This window comes from Caenorhabditis briggsae (assembly GCF_000004555.2).
Source record: "Caenorhabditis briggsae complete genome, chrV, whole genome shotgun sequence".
Taxonomy (NCBI): Eukaryota; Metazoa; Nematoda; class Chromadorea; order Rhabditida; family Rhabditidae; genus Caenorhabditis; species Caenorhabditis briggsae.
Genome location: NC_013488.2, coordinates 873,276 through 894,696, shown reverse-complemented (window position 1 = coordinate 894,696; position 21,421 = coordinate 873,276). Strand labels below are relative to the sequence as shown.

The window sequence follows — 21,421 nt, the reverse complement described above, 5'->3', positions numbered from 1 at the left end:
TTCAGAAGGTATCAAAATTTGTCAACTGATAAGTTATTCATCATAATATCACCAATATTTCATCAGTTGACAGTTTTTCGATATCTTTCATATGAATCGAGATAATTGAGCTCAAAGTGCGCGGCTTCCACTGGAGCAAGTACGGTATGGTGGAAAAAAATTGCATTTTGTGCAAACACCATCACGCGAAAGTGCGGACCGAAAATTGCTAATTTTTTTGACCGATATCACTGAAAGCTAGATATATCAAGTTAGGTCACGAACTTCTGTTTCAATACCAAATACGGTAGGTAATGCCTAGATGCCGAAACTATGTGTGTACATTGAGTTCAATTATCTNGACTCCAGATCCTTCCTCGCTTTCTCTCATTTGATGATTTTTTTTCAAAAATTTCCTACGTTTTTTGTGTGAATCACCTTCAATTTCCCAAAGTGCACCGAAAGAAAAATTTGAATTTCCGTTTCTCGAAAAAACGCAAATGTATGAATAATTGAGAGGAATAAATGTCCTGCCCCATTTCTCAGAAAATTGCACATTTTACGACCCAAATTTTCCTCTAAATTCAGAGAAAATGGACCAGAAGAAGTTCAGAGAACATAATTCACAGGTTTATCTGTTTTTAAAAGCATTCCCGATGAAAAACATTAAGTGGGTCAGATTTTTTCACAGAAAAAAAATTGTAAGAAATCAACAGAAAATCTCATTGCACATCCTTGGAAAGTCCACGATTCAATTTGTACACATGCATCGGTGGCGACTGTTTCTCTTCCACCATGACGCCAATCTGAAAATTCCAGAAATTGAGAATAAGAAAACTAGAAGACGTTGGGTTTTGGGATTCATTCATTAATAAGTTATGGGAGACATTGTGAGAATTAAAGAGAAGTGGAGAAAAGGGAAAATTAAATACAGAAGTTTTCAAAAAAGGCAGGAGGGAAATTTGAAATGATAATGATAAGAGAGTAAAAATTCAGTACATGTTTGTATCACAAGGAAAAGCAGAGGATTTTTTCGGTCATTAATTACATCAGATAGTCTAAGGGACAGTTTCAGAATACTGTAAAACCTGTAATAGGAGGGTCCCTAGCTTTCAACTTTGAGCTCAAATATCTCGATTTCTGTGAAAGATAGGAATATTTTGTCAACCGAAATAATGTTTATCCAAATATCAAAAATATTTTATCAGTTGACAAATTTTTGACACCTCTCACAGGGACCGAGATATATGGGTCTGAAGTTTGGGGCCACTCTATTAGAGTTCTTACGGTATAATTCTTTTTGATATTTTTTGAATAATCATAAAGTTAATTGTTTTTACTGAAACTGTTAAAAAGTAAGATACTTTTGTTGGGTACTGTATTTGAAAAGAATCAAGAGGATTACGGTAAAAACAGAGCTATAGGAAATACACTCCAATAAAAGGCCACCCTTGCACTTCAAGCTCAATTATCTACGTTCCTGTGAAAGATATCAGAAACTTATTAACTGATAAAATTTTGGTGATATTATGACAAACATTTTATCAGTTGACCACTTTTTGATATCTTCAAAAGAAATGAGATAAATGAGCTCAAGTAAACGGAGGCATTCTATTGGAGTCGTATGTTTTCTACCGTAATCCTCCTTTCTTATTCAAATCAAAAAGATCTCAATGCACCGCTTGCGGTGGTGGAGCACTTGTCAAATGATGTTGATGTCCGTTGGTCCCATTTGCATCTTCCTCCACAACCTTTTTCTTTCGAACCAATCTCCTTTTTGGTTTTTCAACTTCTTTAGCTTCTGTCTCCTTTGGTGGCTCCTCTTTTTTCCTCATTACAGTTCTTCGGATTACTGTAGTCGGCCTTGTCTCTTCTTTCTTTTCTCCTTCTATTTTCGTCGATTCCAACTGATTCAGAATCGAGTTTGGCTTCTTCGCAACAAGCTTCTGTACGTGTCGTCTCTCTGGTTTTTCTGGCTTTTCTGCAGTTGTCCCATTTTCAAAAAGCTTCTTATGCTCGTTATTCAATCGTTTCGGCTCTTTCTCCTTCTTCAAAAGTTGCTCCAACCTGTCATCCTCTTCTTTTTTGATCTCATCCTTTTTCTCCATTTCTCTGATTTTTTGAATCGAAAGTAACGGTTTCTTCTTTTCCTCTTTCTTCTCGATCTTCGCCATTCTTTGCTCCCAAATGTTTTTAGCTGTGATAGGCGGCCTTCTTACTTTAGCAGCTGCACCGTCAAGTATGGGTTTCGCAGTTGTGGCTGCTGCATTTCCAGATACATCAAGGATCGGAGCATATCCATCCAGGACGGGAGCAACTTTCGGTTCCCAATGTTTCTTCTCAACTTTAGCAGGAAGCTTATCATCTTCCTTTGGAGCTGGCTTAACCTCTTCTTTCTTCATGACTTCTGGTTTCTTCTGTTCCTCTTCCTTCTCCAACGACTCCTGTTTCTTTGGTTCCCACTGTCGTGTTGGCCTCTTCGCAACCTTCTGAAGCGTCGGAGTTTCTTCCTTCTTCATAAAAGTCTTGGGAATCGCCAGCTTCTTCGGTGGTTCCGGAGCAGGAGGTGGAGCAACCAGTTCCGTGTCCTCTTCAGATTCTCGACTTGCCCTTTGGAATGATAACTGCTTCATTAGAATCGTAGAATTTGGTGGAGCAGTGGCAACCACTGGAGCTGCTTTTGAAGCGGCAGAAGGTCTAGGTTCGGGAGATACCAAGGACTTTGGAGCGATGGGAATCTTAAATAGGGATTATGAATGATGGAAAAGTTTTAGGAACATGTATTCGTAACTGCAATCACATATAAAGTCGACGAAGGACAAATCTGAAAATCTGAAACCAACGACAGAAAGGACAAATTTTATATACAGTCGAATCGAAAAAATTTCAGTAAAGTTGTCAATAATTAGTTGAGATAGAAGGGAGATGGATAGGAATTATCACACACTGCAAACCGGGAAAAATATCATCACAGATAATATGGCTAGACATAAAGTACTATAAATTAGTCGAAAAAAATCCTTTCTGAATCTTCACTCCATGCGTTTCATTCAGAACACTGTCAAACGAACCTTTGGAGCAATTTTCTTGGCCTCCGGCTCTGCCTTTTTGGGCTCCGGTGCCAATTTTGGCTGAAATTTTGGAGTAGGGAAGATGGAACTGAATAAAACCTTACCACTGGATTTTTAGCAAGTTCCTCGGCTTCCAATCGCGCTTTTTGAGCAGCTTCTCGTCGTTTTATTCGTTCTATAAAAATCACATTTTTTTTGACTTAACTTTGAGCCATTTTATCTCAGTTCCTGTGGAAGATATGAAAAAGTTGTCAACAAATAAATTGTTTATCATAATATCATAAACATTTTATCAGTTGACACACGTTTGATATCTCTTATGGGAGCCGAGATAATTGAGATTAAACTTGACATCTACTAATACTCACTGAGCTCTCCATTTCGCAATGTTGCATTCTCCACCTTATGCCTTCCTTCGGGTAATCGGAAATTAATGGAAATTTTTGTGAGTCCATGATTCTTTACAATCGCATCAATGATTTCTTTTTCAGATTGCGTTGAGAATGAGACTCCTTGGTTTACTGCCTTGATCTCTTCAACCGATTCGTTGACAAGTGCGGCTTTGAAAAGTTTTGAAAAGAAGTCTCCTGAAACACTCAATTATTGACAATAGATGAATTGTTCAACTAACCACTCAAATAATTTGTCTCCAGGTTCACTTTTTTGATAGCCTGGTTCATTTCAATGACTGTGACAAGGACGTTGATATCATGATCGTATAGTCCCATGTTGGCCAGAGAAATTCTTTCACAGTGTTCGTTATAAGCCAATGCTTCTAGTAGCCGTTTGATGGCTGGGACAGGGGTTCTCTGAAATTTACAAAAACGGGATAACATATATTTTTGAGAAGTATCAATCGAATTTCTGAAACCAATCCTTCAATTTATATCTACTTTTTCAGTACCGCAGAGCTACCGTATTTTCTCTAATAGAAGCCCAACCAAACTGTCAATTTCGAGCTCAATTATCTCAGTTCCAATGAGAGCTATGAAAAATCTGTCAACACATGAAGTGTTTATCATGATATCACCAATATTTTATCAGTTAACAGATTTTTGATATCTCTTATAGGAACCGGGATAATTGAGCTCAAAGTGTGCGTCAAGAGCGGTGTTCTACATACCTTCATATTATTCAAATTGATTTCTTTCAACGATGGATCATTGTCGAGAAGTTTTTTAATACACTGATCGACATCCACTTCGTTATCTGGCTCTGTGGGTCTTGTCTGTTCTGGTAAGCTACATTTGATCTGAAATTGTGCTCAATTTTCAATATAAAAACCACTTTAACTCACTGGTGTCTGATCGGTCTCCATTAGAATGCGCTCAGCCTCATCCCACGAGACAATTCGATTCTCGTGCATTGCTTCTGGAAAATCGAAAGGTTTACTTTGGGTGGTGATTGAAAAAATGAAAAACTTTCAACAGTTTTCGTTGGAGAGTTGTGTACTTTGCAAGAGTCCGGGGAGAGAAGTACCAGAAATGTCGTTTTTTCTCACTTTTTTTGGAAAATATAGGAAACGACGGCACGAAAAAAAATGGTCAGACGAAATGGAGAGAGATGGAAACGAGAAGACTGTCGAGAGACAGAGACCGTTCAAAACGGTAATCCTATTGGTAAATATGAGGTGTTTTCTTGGAAATTCACAGTGAGTGTGTTGATTCGACGTTTTCTGCTCGTCTAGAGGACACAGAGAGGGAGCTAGTTGAAATGGGTTTTTTTCTCGATAGATTTGAAAATTAGTGAGGAATTTGAAAACTTCTACAGTAATTTTTTTCTCGGAATTGGTTAAGTTAGATGTATTTGAAAGGGAGAGTCCGACTAAACGTTTAAAATGTTTGAAAACTTACCGTCAGCACTCTCATAGAAGGCCCCCCAAACCGCCAACTTTGAGCTCATATATCTCGGTTCCTGTAAGAGGTATCAAAAAATAGTAAACTGATGAAATGTTTCTCATAATATTAAAAATACTTCATCAGTTGACAAATTTTAGATATCTTTCACAGGAACCGAGATAAATTGGCTCAAAGTTGAAAGTTTGGGGACCCTCCTATTAAAGGTTTTACGGTTTTTTTTCGATCTCAAAAATGATTGAAAATTTTGAAAAAACCCGATCCCGAAAAACGCTATTGACGATGAAAATTTTATATGCTAATAAGATGACGAAGAGGGACGTGGATTCGAACTCCCGCGCAGTAAAAACCCTAGGCCACGGTGGCAGGAAGTAGTGTTTTGAGTGGCGGTGATAAAAATCGGAGATTGTCCGGAAATAGAAAAGGTGGCCCGCCACCGTAGTCGGTTTTGTTGCGCGGGAATTCAAATGTTCGTACCTCCTCCATCTTTTTTTAAAAGGAGGCGAGACAGCAAATATTTCGGGGGACAGTTCGTGGGACGAAATCGCGCCGCGCTTATGTAGACCATCGGTCGGCAGGCGCCTTCGCGCCCCCGTAGCTCAGCCGGTAGCGGCGCTGTACCCCTGAGCTGCCTGTCATGAGTTCAACCCCTCATGGGGGTTCTCTATGCAAAATATCAGTAAAACTTTTCTTTTATGTCTGGCCTCCTTTAAAAGTATTGTTCGAGTAAAGTGTAATTTCCCGTATCCGATTACGGTTTGGTTAAAAATCCAATTGTATGAAGTCGTTTGTTCTACTTTGCATTTTCGAAATTTTGAAAATCGTCCAATTTTTGACAACTCGTTTTCTTATGATATAGTGTTCAGGACAGAAAAAATAATGAACTAGGAATTTCCAAAAACTCTGTAATACCTTGCTCATCCCACAAACCCGAAAAAAAACTCACTCAACAAATCATTAATTTCCCGTTCCTGAGCCTCGACACCCATCGATTCGATAGTGGCGATGAAATCCTGTAAGCCGATTTTTTAAATCCCAGAAAAATACATTTCGCAAAAATCCCCTCTTACCTCATCCGTCATCAAGTCTGATGACGCATTTGTGCGTAGCTGCTGGAGTTCTTCCTCCATCTGGATTCTGGAAAAAAATCTATAAGAAAAAATGTTTTGATTGGAACATAAATTGATTGAAAGTAAGAAAGAGAATAGATAAACCGTAGATCAAATCGGAAAAAGACTTCAGGTGAGTTTCGAAACAATGATTTCAGCAAAAATTAGGATCGAATTTCAAAGCACTATCCTGCACTAGAGTTCATTTTTCGAACTACACAAGCTCTTTTTTTTCAAAAATTTTCTGGAAAATCCAATAAATCATAAGTATAACAGATAGAAAAGAGTCAAGAGTTACGAAACTGATCACACTGAACTGCAAATCTCTGGAACAGCTGACACCCGCTTCTCTCTCTCTCTCTCTCTCTCTCTCTCTCTCTCTCTCTCTCTCTCTCTCTTCATGTCACATCACTTTGACCATTTCCCTTTGACTTTCAGTCTCCCTTATGACATTATTGATCCGTTTTTTGACACAAAAAAATCTTGGAGTTTTAAAAAATAACTTTTACTTTTTGTCTAGAGGAGCTAATAATACTGAAGAGATGAGGATATACAGAAAAAAACTAGAGAGAATTAGAGAAGCAGATATAGGTAAATACAGTTTTGCCAATATTTATATCTCATCTACCACATATATTTCGTGTGTGTTTTCCATGGAAATAGAGATCGAGAAGAAATGTAGAGATATTTGCGTTCATCTCGCTCTTTCTCTCTTTTCATGAGATTTTTGCAAATTTTACATGCGTGAATTGTTTTGAATGATGGAAGAATTGAATAAAAGATTTGAATGAAATAATGAAGTGAAGAGATCAAAAGTTCATCAAAACAGAAAATCAGACTTGATAATGCTGACGTTTCTGATGGAGGCCTAAGTACAAAATTATCGTATTTCCTCTAATAGAAGCCCACTTAAACTGTCAACATTAAGCTCAAAAAACTCTTCCTGTGAACGCTACCCAAAACTTAACAGTTATTTATCGAATCTACCTATATTTTATCACTTAAGAATATTTTTATATCTTTCACAAGTACCGAGATAAGTGAGTCCAAAGTTGGCGGTTTGAATGTGTGAGCTTCTATTCGAGGGAATACGGTATCTCAATTCCAAACTCTAATTTTGGCTAAAATCCTAATAATGCTTAAAATATAGTAATTTTTTGTTTTTTCAAAAAAAGTTGAAAAATCGAAAATAGCTCATTCCCAAGCTGTAGTAAATTTCTGTATTCTATATAACTGTGAAACCCGTCGTAGAAAGGCTTTCACATTGTCAACTTTGAGCTTAATTATCTCAGCTCTTTCAAAAGGTATCAAAATTTTGTCAATTGATAAATTACTTATCATGAAACCACCAATATTTTATCAGTTGGCAAACTTTTGATATCTTCCACAGGAGCTGACATAATTGAGTTCAAAGTTGGCGGTTTGAATGGGTGAGCTTCTTTTGAATTTGATTCCAAAACACCAGAAAACTAAAATATGCACAAAATCCTAATGAGGTCTAAAATAGAATAATTCTTTTGCATTTTCTAAATCGGTTGATAATTTTGAAATCGTTCAATCCTACTTAAGCTGAATGAACTTATCGAATTCAAAAGAATACCACAAACCCCGTAATAGAAGGACCTCCCTACTGCCTGATTTGAGCTCATATATCTCGGCTCCTCTAAGAGATATCAAAATTTTGTCAACTGATAAAATGTTTGCGATATTATGATTAACAATTCATCAATTGACAAATTTTTGATATCTCTCAGAGAAATTGAGATAATTGAGCCCAAAGTTAAACGTTAGAGGAGGCGTTCTATTAGAGTGTTTACAGTAATTTTCGCAATTTCAGAAACGATTGTTAAATTTGGAATCGTTTGTTTTTCAGCTATAAAAAATTGCGGAGTTCTAAGAATAATATTATTTCATTTGATTTTCGATTACCAAAAACAAAAACAATACAAAAACAGTGTGCAAAGTCACAATCACAAAGTAGTAAAAAACTCGAAAAAAATTGAATTGCAAATTTTTTATAATCCTCCTGAAAAGATAGAGATTCTAGAAACATTATTACTACACCACAAATCTGTTTCGAAAATAGGTAGTTGGAGGAAAACAAGAATAACGGTTGTTAGTACTTGTCGACATATTGTGAAAGGGCAATTAGAGGGAGGAGAATGGAAAGACACACCTTTTGGAATGAAGACGAAGAAGAAGGTGTTGGAGAATAAGAAAATAGAATGGCATGTACATATAATTAGAGGAAAAGAAGATGAGGAAAATCGAGAGAGAAGAGAGAGAGAGAAAAAGGAAAGTTTGGGAAATGAGAATCCCGAGAAGCGCGCCAACTGTGCCCCCTTCCATTCTACTTGAGTTCTGATCATTGTCCAGTATGTGTAAATAGGGAAATTCGGAAAAATGAGGAAGAATGAAAAAAGTTTACATAGATTTTCCAAGAGGTGAAGGTTTTAGGCACTGTAATACATATTAAACAATTGTTCGACGGACAAGTCAAAAGCGCGTTTTCAGTTGGCTTTCGGTCTGTTTCAGGAGCCCGGAGCTCGGCTTTTAAGTTTCCGATCACTATGAAAATTTTGGAGGGTGTGAAACAGACCTGGATTTAAAACTTTGCGTTCACAGAATTTTATGAAAAAATCCTAGTTTTTCATCTATTTACCGACTCCTGAACGACACCATTTTGGCCGCTTCTTGTGCTGAAAACGCGGAAAAAGCTAGTGTCTTTCAGAAATCGGCAAATAACGGAAAAAAACTGGAAACTTTTTTTAAATTCTGTAAATGCAAAGTTTTCAATCTATGTCTGTTTTACATTTTTCAAAATTTTCAAAGTTATTGGAGACTTGATAGCTAAGCTCCAGGCTCCGGAAAATCACCTAAAATTAACTAAAACACGCGCTTTTGTATATTTTCTTGATCAGTACTGTATCTCGGTTCCTGTGGAAGATACAAAAAACTGGTCAACTAATAAAATGTTTATCATAATACCAAAAATGTTTTGTCAGTTGACCACTTTATTGATATCTTTCACATTAACCGAGATGTATATTCTCAAAATTGACGTTTTGGGCTATTGGAGTGTTTACAGTAGTTTTCTACAATAACCAACGCTTTTAACTGAAGCAAAACTTCTAAATGAAAATACCTTAACAAAACTTTTCAAAAAAAAAATCAAGTATAAGCACATATTGCCTACGACACATGAAGAGCAAACATTTAGATGAGATAGAGAGAAAGAGTAACTAACTTTTCGAGATAACACAAAGCCGAGAGATCGGGGTTGAAAGATTGGAGTGGAAGGGAGGGATATTGTTAGACACCTTGACGTAGTAATGGACGGACGGCACCGGACTTAAGTGAAAATGAAAGACGATGAGTTTATTAAACTTGAAAGATGGCGGAGAGAACGACTTTCAGATGTTTTCGCGGTTTTTTTTTCAGAAAGGGGGGATAAAACGGTTTTTGTGGGAATTTCTAAAAAAACTGGGTCTGGTCTGGAACATATGGTGTTTGGTGGGTCGTTTTATGACGTGGAGAAGGGGAAAAACAAAAACAAAACGAGGTCATTAGGGTGATTCATGGATTTCAAAAGAGAGAAGGGATCCATGGATTTTGAGACTCATTTTGAGACTATCATGAAGGGGCCCCTTAATGTTTAACTTCGAAACAGTTCTCGATTCCTGGCCATGATATCAAAAAGTTGTCAACTGATAAATTATTCACCATAATATCACAAATATTTTATCAGTTGACACTTTTTCGATATCTTGCACAGGAACCGAGAAAAGTTAGTTCAAACTTGACAGTGGTTATTACAGGTTTTACGGCAATAAGGTTTGAGAGTTAGCTGTGCTGCGGCCGGCCGCCAAAAATAAATTCAATGTGTAGGATGAGAAACCACAGAGAACGTTCTATCAGATGGCTAAAAAAAATCAAAAAATCAAACTTTGCAGAAGCTCGACTCGCAATGAAAATAATATAAAAAGATATCTGAGCGCGATCAAAAATTAAAGCTCCGATCATGGTGTCAGTGTCAAGTAGTCGAGTCGAACACTTGAGTGAAATAAGCATCATATTATCAATAACTGGATAAGCCAGAGGGAGATAGTGAGAAAAGAAGCGCAAAAGTTGTGTCTTCCCGCAGGATGAAAGAGGATAGAGTAGAAGAAGCTTCTTGCGGGCGTGTTGGGTGTTCAGGTAGGATAAGGAGACACAGACAATGCAACAGATATTACACACATTCCTTTGGACAGAGAGAAGGCATCGGAGAATCGGACGGATGAGGTGAGGAGAAGAGAAGCAGAGACGTTCCTTCGAGTGTGTAGCAGAAGATGAATGTTACCGAGTTTCATTTTTGTAGCTGGGGTTTAGGGGTGAATTAGTTGGGTATGGTGGGGGAAATTGGTTGATTGGATGAACCTGTTTTCTTATAACATCCGGCCGATAAGATTAATATTTCAATCAGAAATGTTCACAGATTGTTTTTTTTTGTAAATAGCTTCATACACTGTTGACAAATTACAGGCATTTATCTCTCCTAATGAACTTCTTCAAGTTCAGTATTCGAATACAGTACCAGTCAATAAGATACCGTAAAACCAGTATTAGAAGGGCATGTCCTTCTATTGTTCCAAGGTACCTTCGTAGGGCCCTTCTATTAGAGGGGCTTTTCTATTTTTCTTCTTTTTAGTAGTCTGCAACCCGGATGTCAAAGTCCCGACCACGTGGAAAATTGTGGACTATTTTTAGGTTACGGTAGTTGTCTTTTTGGGTCTTTCATCCACGGTCATCGTCATTTTTCTATTACAGCTTTGGTTTTTTTGTACCAGTATAATATAACTTTTCTGATTTCTTTTTTTGTTGATTTTCTGAATAAAATAATTTTTTTTGTATTTTCGTAAATTTTTGATCCCTGAAAAAACTATATTTGGTTAACTTTTACACTCAGTTCTTTGTTCGACGAAAAAACAATCATAACTTTTTTGAAAAAGGATAATCTTTTCTGAGAGATTCAAAATTTTTATGAGCCTATTCCCATTTCCACCACAGACTTCAAAACCCGGAAATACAAAGAACCAATCAGATATCTGAAATCTCAAATGAACATCTTCATCATCTGACGATATGTTAAAAATATCAGTTCCGTCAAAATTTCGGATCATTTGAACCCTGGGGAGCTTCTCATAGACGTCCATTTCCAACCTTCTTGGGATTCTGGCAAACAAAATGTCTCTCTGATATCTTGCAACATCCTAGCTTAATCTTTTTATCCTCATCAAACTCCAAACTTTCAGTTCATATGAAAATTTGAATATACTTGCAGAGGAAACCAAAAACTCATGAATATTAATTTGTTGTTTTAAATTTTGTGTAGGTGTTGGTTTTTTGTTTCTGAATGTTTCGAGGGTAGATCAATACTTCAAAGATCAAGGAAAGAAAATTATGAAAGACGTGCTCATTGTTCAGATGATGACGATAATTGGAAGGTGTATTCTGTTTAGAGAGGAGAAACTAACTGGATATCAAAAAATTGGACTCTGAAAAATTCTCGGAAAGTATTCGAATGATCTGGAAATGGATTAATGTCTTTTTTTGAGATTAGAGGTGTCTTAAACGGTACAAAAAATCCCGTTTCCGATGAAGGGCTGGTGGTCCGGTGAATAGTTAGAACTCTATCTCCTGGCCCAGGATTCACGGATACATCGAAAAAGGGTACATCGAAAGTACGTCGAGATCTTAGGGTACATTGGTTCATGTGGTGCATAGGATCTTGGGGTACAGGTCGTTTCAGCCTAAGCCTATGATTTTGAACAGGGACCAAAATAATCTGTGAATGAGTATTTTGTTCTTTGTTCGTCATTCCACACGTGCCACAAAATACAAGGCACCCTTGGAACCAATGTACCCTAAGAAGTCGATGTACCCTTTTTCGATGTACCCTTGGATACTGTGCCCACCCACCTTGGCGATGATGAGTGCAGCCTTACTAGATACATATGTACCTGTTTACATTGGCATATTTTCCAATCTACCGTATTTCCTTTAGTAGAAGTCTACTCCAAACTATTTACTTTGAGTTGAACTATTTCTATGAAAGATATCGAAATTTGTTAAGCATTTCTATTATTCCAAGGTACCTCCGGAGGGCCCTTCTATTCTTCCAGCCATTTTATCTGAAATTTTTCATCGAAAAGTTCATTGAATTTCCGTTCAAAATCAGTGGAAATCTATAAGTTCTACTGAAATGGATTTTTTTAAACTGAAATTTATGATTTTCCTGAATATTTTTCACTGAAAACGTACGGAACTTTTGAATTTTGAACAACACATTTTGGAGAAGGCCCTTCTATTAAATAAGCCCTTCTAATACAGGTTTTACGGTGATTGAACTCAACGTTGATGGTTTGGATTGGGAGGAAATACCGTAATCATAACGTCGCTCTTGTCTCAGCGGCTTCCCACGACTTCCCTATTCTTATCAAGTTGGACCGTTTTGTGAAAAAGACAATTGAAGAAATACAATACAACACACTTTCTTTAAATCATCAAAATTTTTATTCCAAGAAAATTAATCAAAACCAACAATGAACTTGGCGAACCCAAAGTTAACTTTGATAACATTAACAATCATCTTGTATAGACGGACCAATTCTTCCCATACTCCCGAGACGACTTTGTTGACAAGCATTGGACGATAGGCGCATTGGATATAGGTTATCTCCGAGTTTTCTTCCGACAGCCATACTCCAGTGAGCTGATTGCAACGAATACTGTACTTGTCAGCAAGATCATAGCGGCGGACAGTTGAGAAGTTCTGAAAAAATTAAAATTTTCGTAAAATAGTCTATATGAAACTTACGGCTCCGTTTGTGTAATAAACGGATGAACGGTGTCTTGTGAATCTTGGATATTTGCAAGTGATGGTGACTGAAGTGCAGTTGTCTCCATAGTCAATATCCAACGAAGCAAACATGGGGATGTCCTTAGTTGATCCTCTCATCTGCCCGTATACTTCTGCGTCGACTTGTTTCAACATTGGACATTTACACATTCGAGAATCCGATCCACTTTCAGCCAACACATTTGCAGTGAGCATCAAGATCAGGATCAAAGTAGAACTCATTTTCTGTTCTCTATTGTTTCACTGATACCGAAATAACCACATCAGCTTCGATAAAGAGATTTGAGAGGCGCAGAGAGATTCTTTTTAATTTTGCAAAAAGAGGAGGATTCTCATTATTCATGTGGCTTAATTATCATATTGTTGAAGCCGGAAAAGTGAATTTAAGGGATCGAATCCAGTGGAAAATCACTTCAACAATGGGTTTGAAAGTGTTCCTTCTCTTTGCGCTATTGGCGCAGGTTGATGCTGCTTGTGGGCCTGCACCCACCGCACCACCTACAGTGAGTAAAGCTTCGCCGTTTCAAATTGAGATTAAGGTTATTTCAGCCGATGTCTACGACTTCGATCGAGTCCACCACCACTATACCCATTTCCACGACAACTTTTGAACCTTCGACAACAACGATGGCACCTTCTACAACCACCACAGAACCTTCCACCACCACCATGGAATCTTCCACCATCACTACCATAGAACCGTCCACCACAACTACTGAAGCTTCCACCTCAACTACTGAACCTTCCACCACAACTACTGAAACTCCTACCACCACCACCATGGAACCTTCTACCACAAGTACTGAAGCTCCTACCACCACCACCATGGAACCTTCCACCACAACTACTGAAGCTCCTACCACCACCACCACGGAGCCTTCCACCACAACTACTGAAGCACCTACCACCACCACCACGGAGCCTTCCACCACAACTACTGAAGCTCCTACCACCACCACCATGGAACATTCCACCACAACTACTGAAGCTCCGACTACCACCACCATGGAACCTTCCACCACAACTACTGAAGCTCCTACCACCACCACCATGGAACCTTCCACCACAACTACTGAAGCTCCTACCACCACCACCATGGAACCTTCTACCACAACTACTGAAGCTCCTCCTACCACCACCACCACGGAGCCTTCCACCACAACTACTGAAGCTCCTACCACCACCACCATGGAACCTTCTACCACAACTACTGAAGCTCCTCCTACCACCACCACCACGGAGCCTTCCACCACAACTACTGAAGCTCCTACCACCACCACCATGGAACCTTCTACCACAACTACTGAAGCTCCTCCTACCACCACCACCACGGAGCCTTCCACCACAACTACTGAAGCTACTACCACCACCACCATGGAACCTTCTACCACAACTACTGAAGCTCCTCCTACCACCACCACCACGGAGCCTTCCACCACAACTACTGAAGCTCCTACCACCACCACCATGGAACCTTCCACCACAACTACTGAAGCTCCTACCACCACCACCATGGAACCTTCCACCACAACTACTGAAGCTCCTACCACCACCACCATGGAACCTTCCACCACAACTACTGAAGCTCCTACCACCACCACCATGAAACCTTCTACCACAACTACTGAAGCTCCTCCTACCACCACCACCACGGAGCCTTCCACCACAACTACTGAAGCTCGTACCACCACCACCATGGAACCTTCCACCACAACTACTGAAGCTCCTACCACCACCACCACGGAGCCTTCCACCACAACTACTGAAGCTCCGACCACCACCACGGAGCCTTCCACCACAACTACTGAACTTTCTACCACAACGGTGGAACCGACAACCACAGGTATGTTGCGAAGAACAGATTTTTAAAGAAGAGGGGAAGAGATTTTTAGGGGTGAGTGAGATTTTTTTTTAGTTGAGATTTGCATTCATTTGACGTGATGGTGCATAGTGTTCACACAGCGCTTCGCTATCGTGTAACTTCTATAGCGGCGCGGCACCTCCAGCGATGGGCCCACAAGTATAACTGCTTTTATCAACTGTTTCGTTTTACTTTTGGTGGTGATGCAATCTATACCAATTCAAACCAATTCGAGACGAAAATCTGAAACCAAATTCGGTGTCGAAAATCCTTTCAGAAGTGAGATATGATGAAAAATTAGTTTCTAGTTCACCAGCCGACGCGCAAATTACACAAAAGATTGTAATTCCAGCAGCTTTTTATATTCAAAAAATATATTCTAGAAATAAAGCACGTCGTCTCTCGAACTAGAAAACTTATTGTTCCATCACACCTTAGTTTTGCAAAAGGGCTTTTTTTCGGTGATTATTTTCTGGATATGGAAGTTTTCGATTCTAATCTTAATCATCATTAAGAAATCAACAAGAAAATAACCACGGATTTAAAACGGATAAATCAATAAAAAAGATGATGCCTTCAACTTTTCAGCTTGTCCCTGCTCCATACTACCCACCTTTCTCCCATTCACTAACGATAAATATACGGATGAATGGTGGTCCAATTTAAAAGCGGAAACCCAATCATCTTTCAATAGCAGTTTCTTTGTGGACGCAGTAAGGATGAGAAGTAATTTCCAACCAGATGGTTGTTCAGTATATATTTCTTGTCTCATCTATGTCAATGTAGAAACAACCTTCGTCCAAGCTAAAGCTTTTCTAATCAATGCGGACGACCAGGTAGAACTGATTTCAGTATCCGAATGTGGACTTTTTTTTAAGATATACAATTCTACTCATTATGCGGGCGACGACTTGAGGATCCTTTTGGATTGCAACCGTGACGGTCAATACACAAATAAGGGAGTGCCATTTGACTTGCAAGTAGCTGGTTGCATGTCCGTTGTTTATAATCAACCACTTTGAAAATTGTTTGTTTTCATATTCTATGAATGATTGAAGTTTAATAAAAGCAACTGTTTATCAAATTTTTGGGACTCGGAAAATGTTTGAGTTTGGAGTGGTTTTAAAAGCTAAAAGCTGACAGGATGATGAGGGGGGGGGGGGGTCCGTACCTTTTTTTGGAGGGTCAGTCACAGTGAAAACCGGTTCCAGCAGTTATTGGATTTGGTAAGAGGAAAGATGGAAAACAACAATTTTATTCAGCAATTAAAAACAGAATAACTAGGAAAACTGCAATCCAGGCACGCCACATAAGACCGTATTAACGACTCCGGGACCCGTGCCTCTTTGGGAAACAACTTCCAGTGTGGCAGGCGTGTCTGGGTCTGAGCCTACGAACGCGGCAATTTTTCCGTTTGGGTCTCTTACTGTTGGCTGTGGATCAATGTTCGGATCAGCTTGACCATCGCTCCAGTACCATCTTTCGCTTGTAGCATTGTAATCAGATTTGACCCAAAAACCAGAGATGGGGTAAGACGCAAGAGAAAGACGCCGTACTACTGAAATGATTGTTGGGGAGGGCGTGATGGGGTTCGAGAGTTTTCATATTAAAAGTGAATTCTGGACTGGTTGAACTAGTAGCAGCGTTATATGTCGCACAGCTACTGCCTTGGCTATACAATCGGTAAGTCCCTACTATCTATACTTTCAATCCGGCCATATTCTCGGTTCTCCATCTTTTATTCAGGGAGGCACGTGTAAAAAGGGGACATATGGAAATATTAGTTTGGAAAGAAACTGAGCTTTCCACTTTGTTTGTAGTAAACTATCCATCTGTTTGCCAAGCCTCCTGGCTCCCGTTTACAATACCCGTCATCTTTTTGAAGTTTCATTTTTTATAAGCTTAGAAACTGTGATGAAGTGAATAACTCATAAAAAACTTCTGAAATTCAAAAGTTCTCTAAATCCCAAATTCACACAATCTCAAGGAAAAAATTTGGAAATTCAAAAAAAAAAACTGCCTCTAAATTTTATTGTTTTTCCAAACTTCAAAACTCTGACTAAAAACTGCACAAAAATGCAAAAAAAACATCTTTAACTTTATCTAAAATTCAGGTTTGTTCGAAATTCAAAGTTTCAGAAATCAGAAAATTTTTTATTAAAAGTACTTGAAAAATCTGAAGTTCAGAATGTCTGTAAGTCCAAATTTGAAAATTCGGAAATTCAAAACGGTATTCCGAATTCAAATTTTTTCATTTTCGGAATTTTAAAACTTTTTTATATCCGATTTTCCGAATTTCGGTTTTCGGATATTCAGAAATTCTGAGTTTCCGAATTTCCTAACTTCGAAACTTTGAAATGACTAAATTTCTGATCTTCCGAATAATTTTAGTTCTGAATTTTCGTATTTTGGTAACATCCGGTTTTTCGAATTTTAGAATCTGATATTGAGAAACTCTACATTTCGAAATTGCCAAACTTCCGGATTTTGCCAAACTGCCAAACTTCCGGACTTTCTGGTTTTTAGTGTTTTTTACCTTCACCACAGTTTCATGGCATAAACATTTTCATAAGATGGCTAGTATTTTAAAAGGGCAGCCAGGAGGTTTAGCCCCGAACGGGCGTTAGACGACTGGTTTCATATAATTTTTTCAAATTAAAAAAAAATTAGCTAATCGGGTGGGCCAGGTCATAAAAATCCTGAAAAAAACCCGGCCCTTGCAAATATGCTTTTAGCCAATGGTGTTTGGTAAAATTCATTCAAAAACTTACAGTTTGCCCAAAGTATAGATTCTGCTTCAGTTTCCAAGCTAGCCATCTCAGCTCCAAGCAAACTGCATTGCTCGACCCCTTCACTATATGGCAATGGTACAACATCACGAGAAGTAGGCTGATTGAACTGAAATTACGGAAATTCTTATACAGTGCGTCCAATAATTATAGGACCCCCTCGATTTCGAGGGTTCTGAAAAAACTAAAAATGATATCAAAATTTGTAAACGCCATTCGATTCAAAATACAAAATAACTTAAATTACAGTTTTGCTTAAATTACAAACAACGGCTCAGAATGATCTAAAAACAATTACTGGGCAATCCAGACCACTGTAAAAAGAGTTACTATCAATTTCAGGGCAAAATGTTACCCAGGACCAAAGTTATTTGTTTCGAAAACTCAAAAAATGACGAAAATCTCTGAAAATAATTTTTTCTAAAACTCGAAGAGAGGGTTCAACTATTGTTTAAACGATCAAAATATAATGTTTTAAAACTATTGTAACAGTTTCCAACAGAAAACGTCCAATTTCGTTGCCTAAAAACTTTACATTTTTCATTTTTCTGGGGGTCCTATAATTATTAGACGCCTACAGGAGAGTATTTTTGTTAGTACGGGAGTGTAAAAAGAGGTAGAGACATGAAAAATTGTAGCGGGGGTTATATTGTATTTTGAATTGAATGGCGTTCACAGAATTTGGAATGTCATAATGTGGAATGCCATAACTGCCAATGTACCCCGATTCCTCACCCCGTCCTCACCCCGTTCATCTATTTCTCGCTACTAGCTGTAATCCTTATTTTTAACACATATATTTTACTGTATATAATTCTTCCCGTTTTCCATTATTTGTTTCTTTTTACTTATTAGGCGCTCCTCGTGAAGGGGGCTGCCTTTTTCTTATGTACCGTTTGTCACCGCTCTGAAAATAAATAAATCTAAATCTAACTTCGATATTATTTTCAGTTTTGTTCAGAACCCTCAAAACCGAACGCACTGTACAGGGTGGTCCAAAATTATGGTAACATATTCAGAATTCCCGAAAATACTCGGATAGACATGTAAATTTGTCAATAGTTTACTGAATACTTTCCTAAAAGGAAATTATAAAAGTTTTTAGATGCGATCGCCTTCGTTCTTCACAAAATACATGATTCTCTTTGGGAACGCATTTACCGTGACACGGGAGTGTTTTGGGGATAACTTTGCCCATTTCAAGTCCGAATTTCTCTCCAATGACTTTAAATTAGTTTGTGGACATGCTCGGGTTCTTGACTGAAAAATTTCATACACGGAATAGTCAAGCAGACGAAAGTAGAATCCTGTTGAACACTCCAAACATGGTTGCTAAGATAGAATTAGGTCCACGGAAGCACATGCCACTCAGAAATCTCCTCTTACTACTACTAGTCGATTTTCACCCTAAGATCTACAAAAATCGGAATTCGGAGGTTGTTTTTATTGTCTATTAAAAAGTTCTGGTATTACGAATGTGGTGAGCAACGGGTAGGAAAAGATGCATCGCGTTCGCAAGCGGAATGGGAGCAGGGCGAATGATGGTTATGGTCCACAACCTTATCAACTTCTATACCATATTTTGTTACGATATTTTTCTTACTCAGTTAAAAGAAAACATGAAAAACAAAAAAAGGAATGCTGCCAACCTAATAGGTATAAAATCATTGCGATAAAAATGATCCAGCGCTTACCAGCTAGCACTAAACTTGTATTACAATACTTTTGCACCACCCTGTAGTTAGTGAGATTATAAAAAAAAACTTGAAAGCAAAGTTTGTGTGCATTATTGCATAACAACTCTTCTTTGTTTTTGGGATGAGGGTGGTAATACACGAACAAGAAACGGACTAATCAAACCACTCACAATTGAGAAAAAAACACTTACAAAGGCGCACCAATAACCATTTTTCCTTATGATGGGAGTATAACGGTTATCGTCGGTAGGGCAAACTGCCAGCGTGGTTGTAGATGTAGGAGTAGTCTGTGTAGTCGTACTAGTTCTAGTAGTAGAAGTCGATTGTGTTGTAGCCTTTTGAGACGTAGAAGGAGTTGTTGGTACGGTTGTGGGAGGAGTTGATGGTTCTTCTTCTTCGTCACACGGATCAGTTTCATGATGCTCTGAAAATCCTCATGTTTGAATATTCGATTCTAATAAGCCCGGGGCTTTAATGTGGCCATTCTATAAACTAATTCAATAATCCACCCCTTGCTTGTATTTGAACTACGTGCTTTAGTATTCCGGAATCTTCTAATGACCGAAATAACCGACAAGAAAAAAAAAACCAACTATTTTTCTCAGGAATTTCAAAAAGTCTTAGATCCAAGGTTCCAAAATGATCCAAAGTTCAGGCATAAGCTGTTCAAAATTTTTCCTCACCACATGAACAGTCATCGTAATTTTGGATTCGCATTGGGCGCATCATAGCATTTGCCACGACAACTGCAGCAAATAAAATTACTGCAGTTTTAATCATGGTTTCAGGCTGAATTGTGACAACAGAACGGAGTTTTTCCCGTTTTATAGAAACCGAAACGATTAAAAGATCCCCGAAGCAGGGTACTCAAAGATTTTCCTGTAAAGGCCCCCGATTTTATTGCAAAAATGGAAAAGCGCATGTTTCGTTTCGTTTTTCATGGAAATTGATCGAAAGAATTTTTGAACAGTTTTGATAGGCTCCCAACCAAAAAATCCCTTAAAGGAGGCCAGACATGAAAATTTTCAAAAGTCTAGTTTTTTGATATATGACACCGTACAGTCAGAAAATAACAAGGGACACCAAACCATAACTCCCTGTTATTGTAGAAGCTAAAACGCGACCGTTCTTCCAAGCGGCACCCACTCCTCGTTTCATAATCGTTTTAGCAGCAAAAGCCGAAAAGCCCTGTGGGGTGTAGAGGTGAGCGCGCTTGTCTATCAGTCGTGCATCGCGGGTTCAACTTCCAGATGTCCGTTTTCGTTTTTTTTTCTGTTTTCATGCGGCGACATCTTGGAATGACCGAATAACTAAAAAAAGTCGGGAATAGTTGCCTAACATTGAAGAAATTTAGTGTATACTAAAAAAAAATAAATGCTCGTCAAATAGCGCGCATCGGGTCGCAATCGCGCGATTTTCCGTCAGAATACATGATCTCGCCCCGAAAAAACCCCGTAGACTTTCGTGTCTGGCCTCCTTTAACCAACTTAAAAAAAAAGTCATTGAATATGAAAAAAGTTACCAATAAATCAAGAGCCAATTCAGTACTTTACCTAATGCTGATCTTACCTGAACCATTTGTAGCCAAAATTACTGAAGCGAAGAAAATTCATTTCTAAGTGATTATTTTGATCAAGAAAAACTTAAGAGGCACCATCGTTGTGGTTGTGGGAGGAATCGACGATTTTACTTCTTTACCACACTGGTCAGTTTCCTGGTTTTCTGGAAATGGCTTTGGTATAATTATTCTAGAAAACGCAATCATCAACAAGTTCTACTAAAATTACCAGAAATTGCCAGAAATCTTCATTTTCTTACTAAGGTTCTATTTATTGCACATCAACTCAAAAAAAATGTTGTCCCTCTCTTCTTTAACGATCACTTCTGCGCAATGTACATACCTGTGGTTGTCGCGTCTATCGTTGTGGTTGTGGGAGGAGTCGACGATTTTTCTTCTTTACCACACTGATCAGTGTCCTGGTTTTCTGGAAATATCTTTGGTGAAATTATTCTGAAAAATAGAATCATCGACAAGTTACTAAAATTACTGATATACCAAAAATATTAATTTTCTTACTAAGGTTTCATTTATTGCATAGTTGCAAAATCTCGGGCCGGCCAGCTGGTCGGCCCGTCGAGAATTTTGGCGGGCCGGAAA

General features: G+C 38.3%; 4 protein-coding genes across 4 annotated transcripts in view; 1 reads left to right on the top strand and 3 right to left on the bottom strand.

Annotated features, from left to right (window-relative positions):
* Window positions 1-1,649: 1,649 nt before the first annotated feature.
* Window positions 1,650-6,036, bottom strand: Cbr-tmd-2 (the record flags this gene model as incomplete). Its single annotated transcript, XM_045236560.1, has 9 exons — window positions 1,650-2,717; window positions 3,051-3,110; window positions 3,155-3,225; window positions 3,419-3,637; window positions 3,682-3,859; window positions 4,174-4,302; window positions 4,348-4,421; window positions 5,853-5,919; window positions 5,977-6,036. 9 exons carry the CDS (start codon window positions 6,034-6,036, stop codon window positions 1,650-1,652), a joined length of 1,926 nt encoding a protein of 641 aa, XP_045094576.1.
* Window positions 6,037-12,583: 6,547 nt separating this feature from the next.
* On the bottom strand, window positions 12,584-13,138 carry CBG11287 (the record flags this gene model as incomplete). The annotated part of the gene is made up of 2 exons (XM_045236558.1): window positions 12,584-12,829; window positions 12,875-13,138. 2 exons carry the CDS (start codon window positions 13,136-13,138, stop codon window positions 12,584-12,586), a joined length of 510 nt encoding a protein of 169 aa, XP_045094575.1.
* A 197-nt stretch (window positions 13,139-13,335) lies between these two features.
* On the top strand, window positions 13,336-15,799 carry CBG11288 (the record flags this gene model as incomplete). The annotated part of the gene is made up of 3 exons (XM_045236557.1): window positions 13,336-13,419; window positions 13,466-14,759; window positions 15,366-15,799. The coding sequence occupies 3 exons, from the start codon at window positions 13,336-13,338 to the stop codon at window positions 15,797-15,799; spliced, it is 1,812 nt and encodes a 603-aa protein (XP_045094574.1).
* A 258-nt stretch (window positions 15,800-16,057) lies between these two features.
* The window catches only part of CBG11289, a gene marked incomplete at both ends in the record, with an annotated part of 6,461 nt that continues 1,097 nt past the window's right edge, over window positions 16,058-21,421 (bottom strand). The window contains 5 exons of the mRNA XM_002635029.1: window positions 16,058-16,335; window positions 17,549-17,675; window positions 18,728-18,826; window positions 19,455-19,687; window positions 21,165-21,248. Coding sequence (XP_002635075.1) covers window positions 16,058-16,335; window positions 17,549-17,675; window positions 18,728-18,826; window positions 19,455-19,687; window positions 21,165-21,248 — 821 coding nt within the window. The remainder of the gene's footprint in view (window positions 16,336-17,548; window positions 17,676-18,727; window positions 18,827-19,454; window positions 19,688-21,164; window positions 21,249-21,421) is intronic.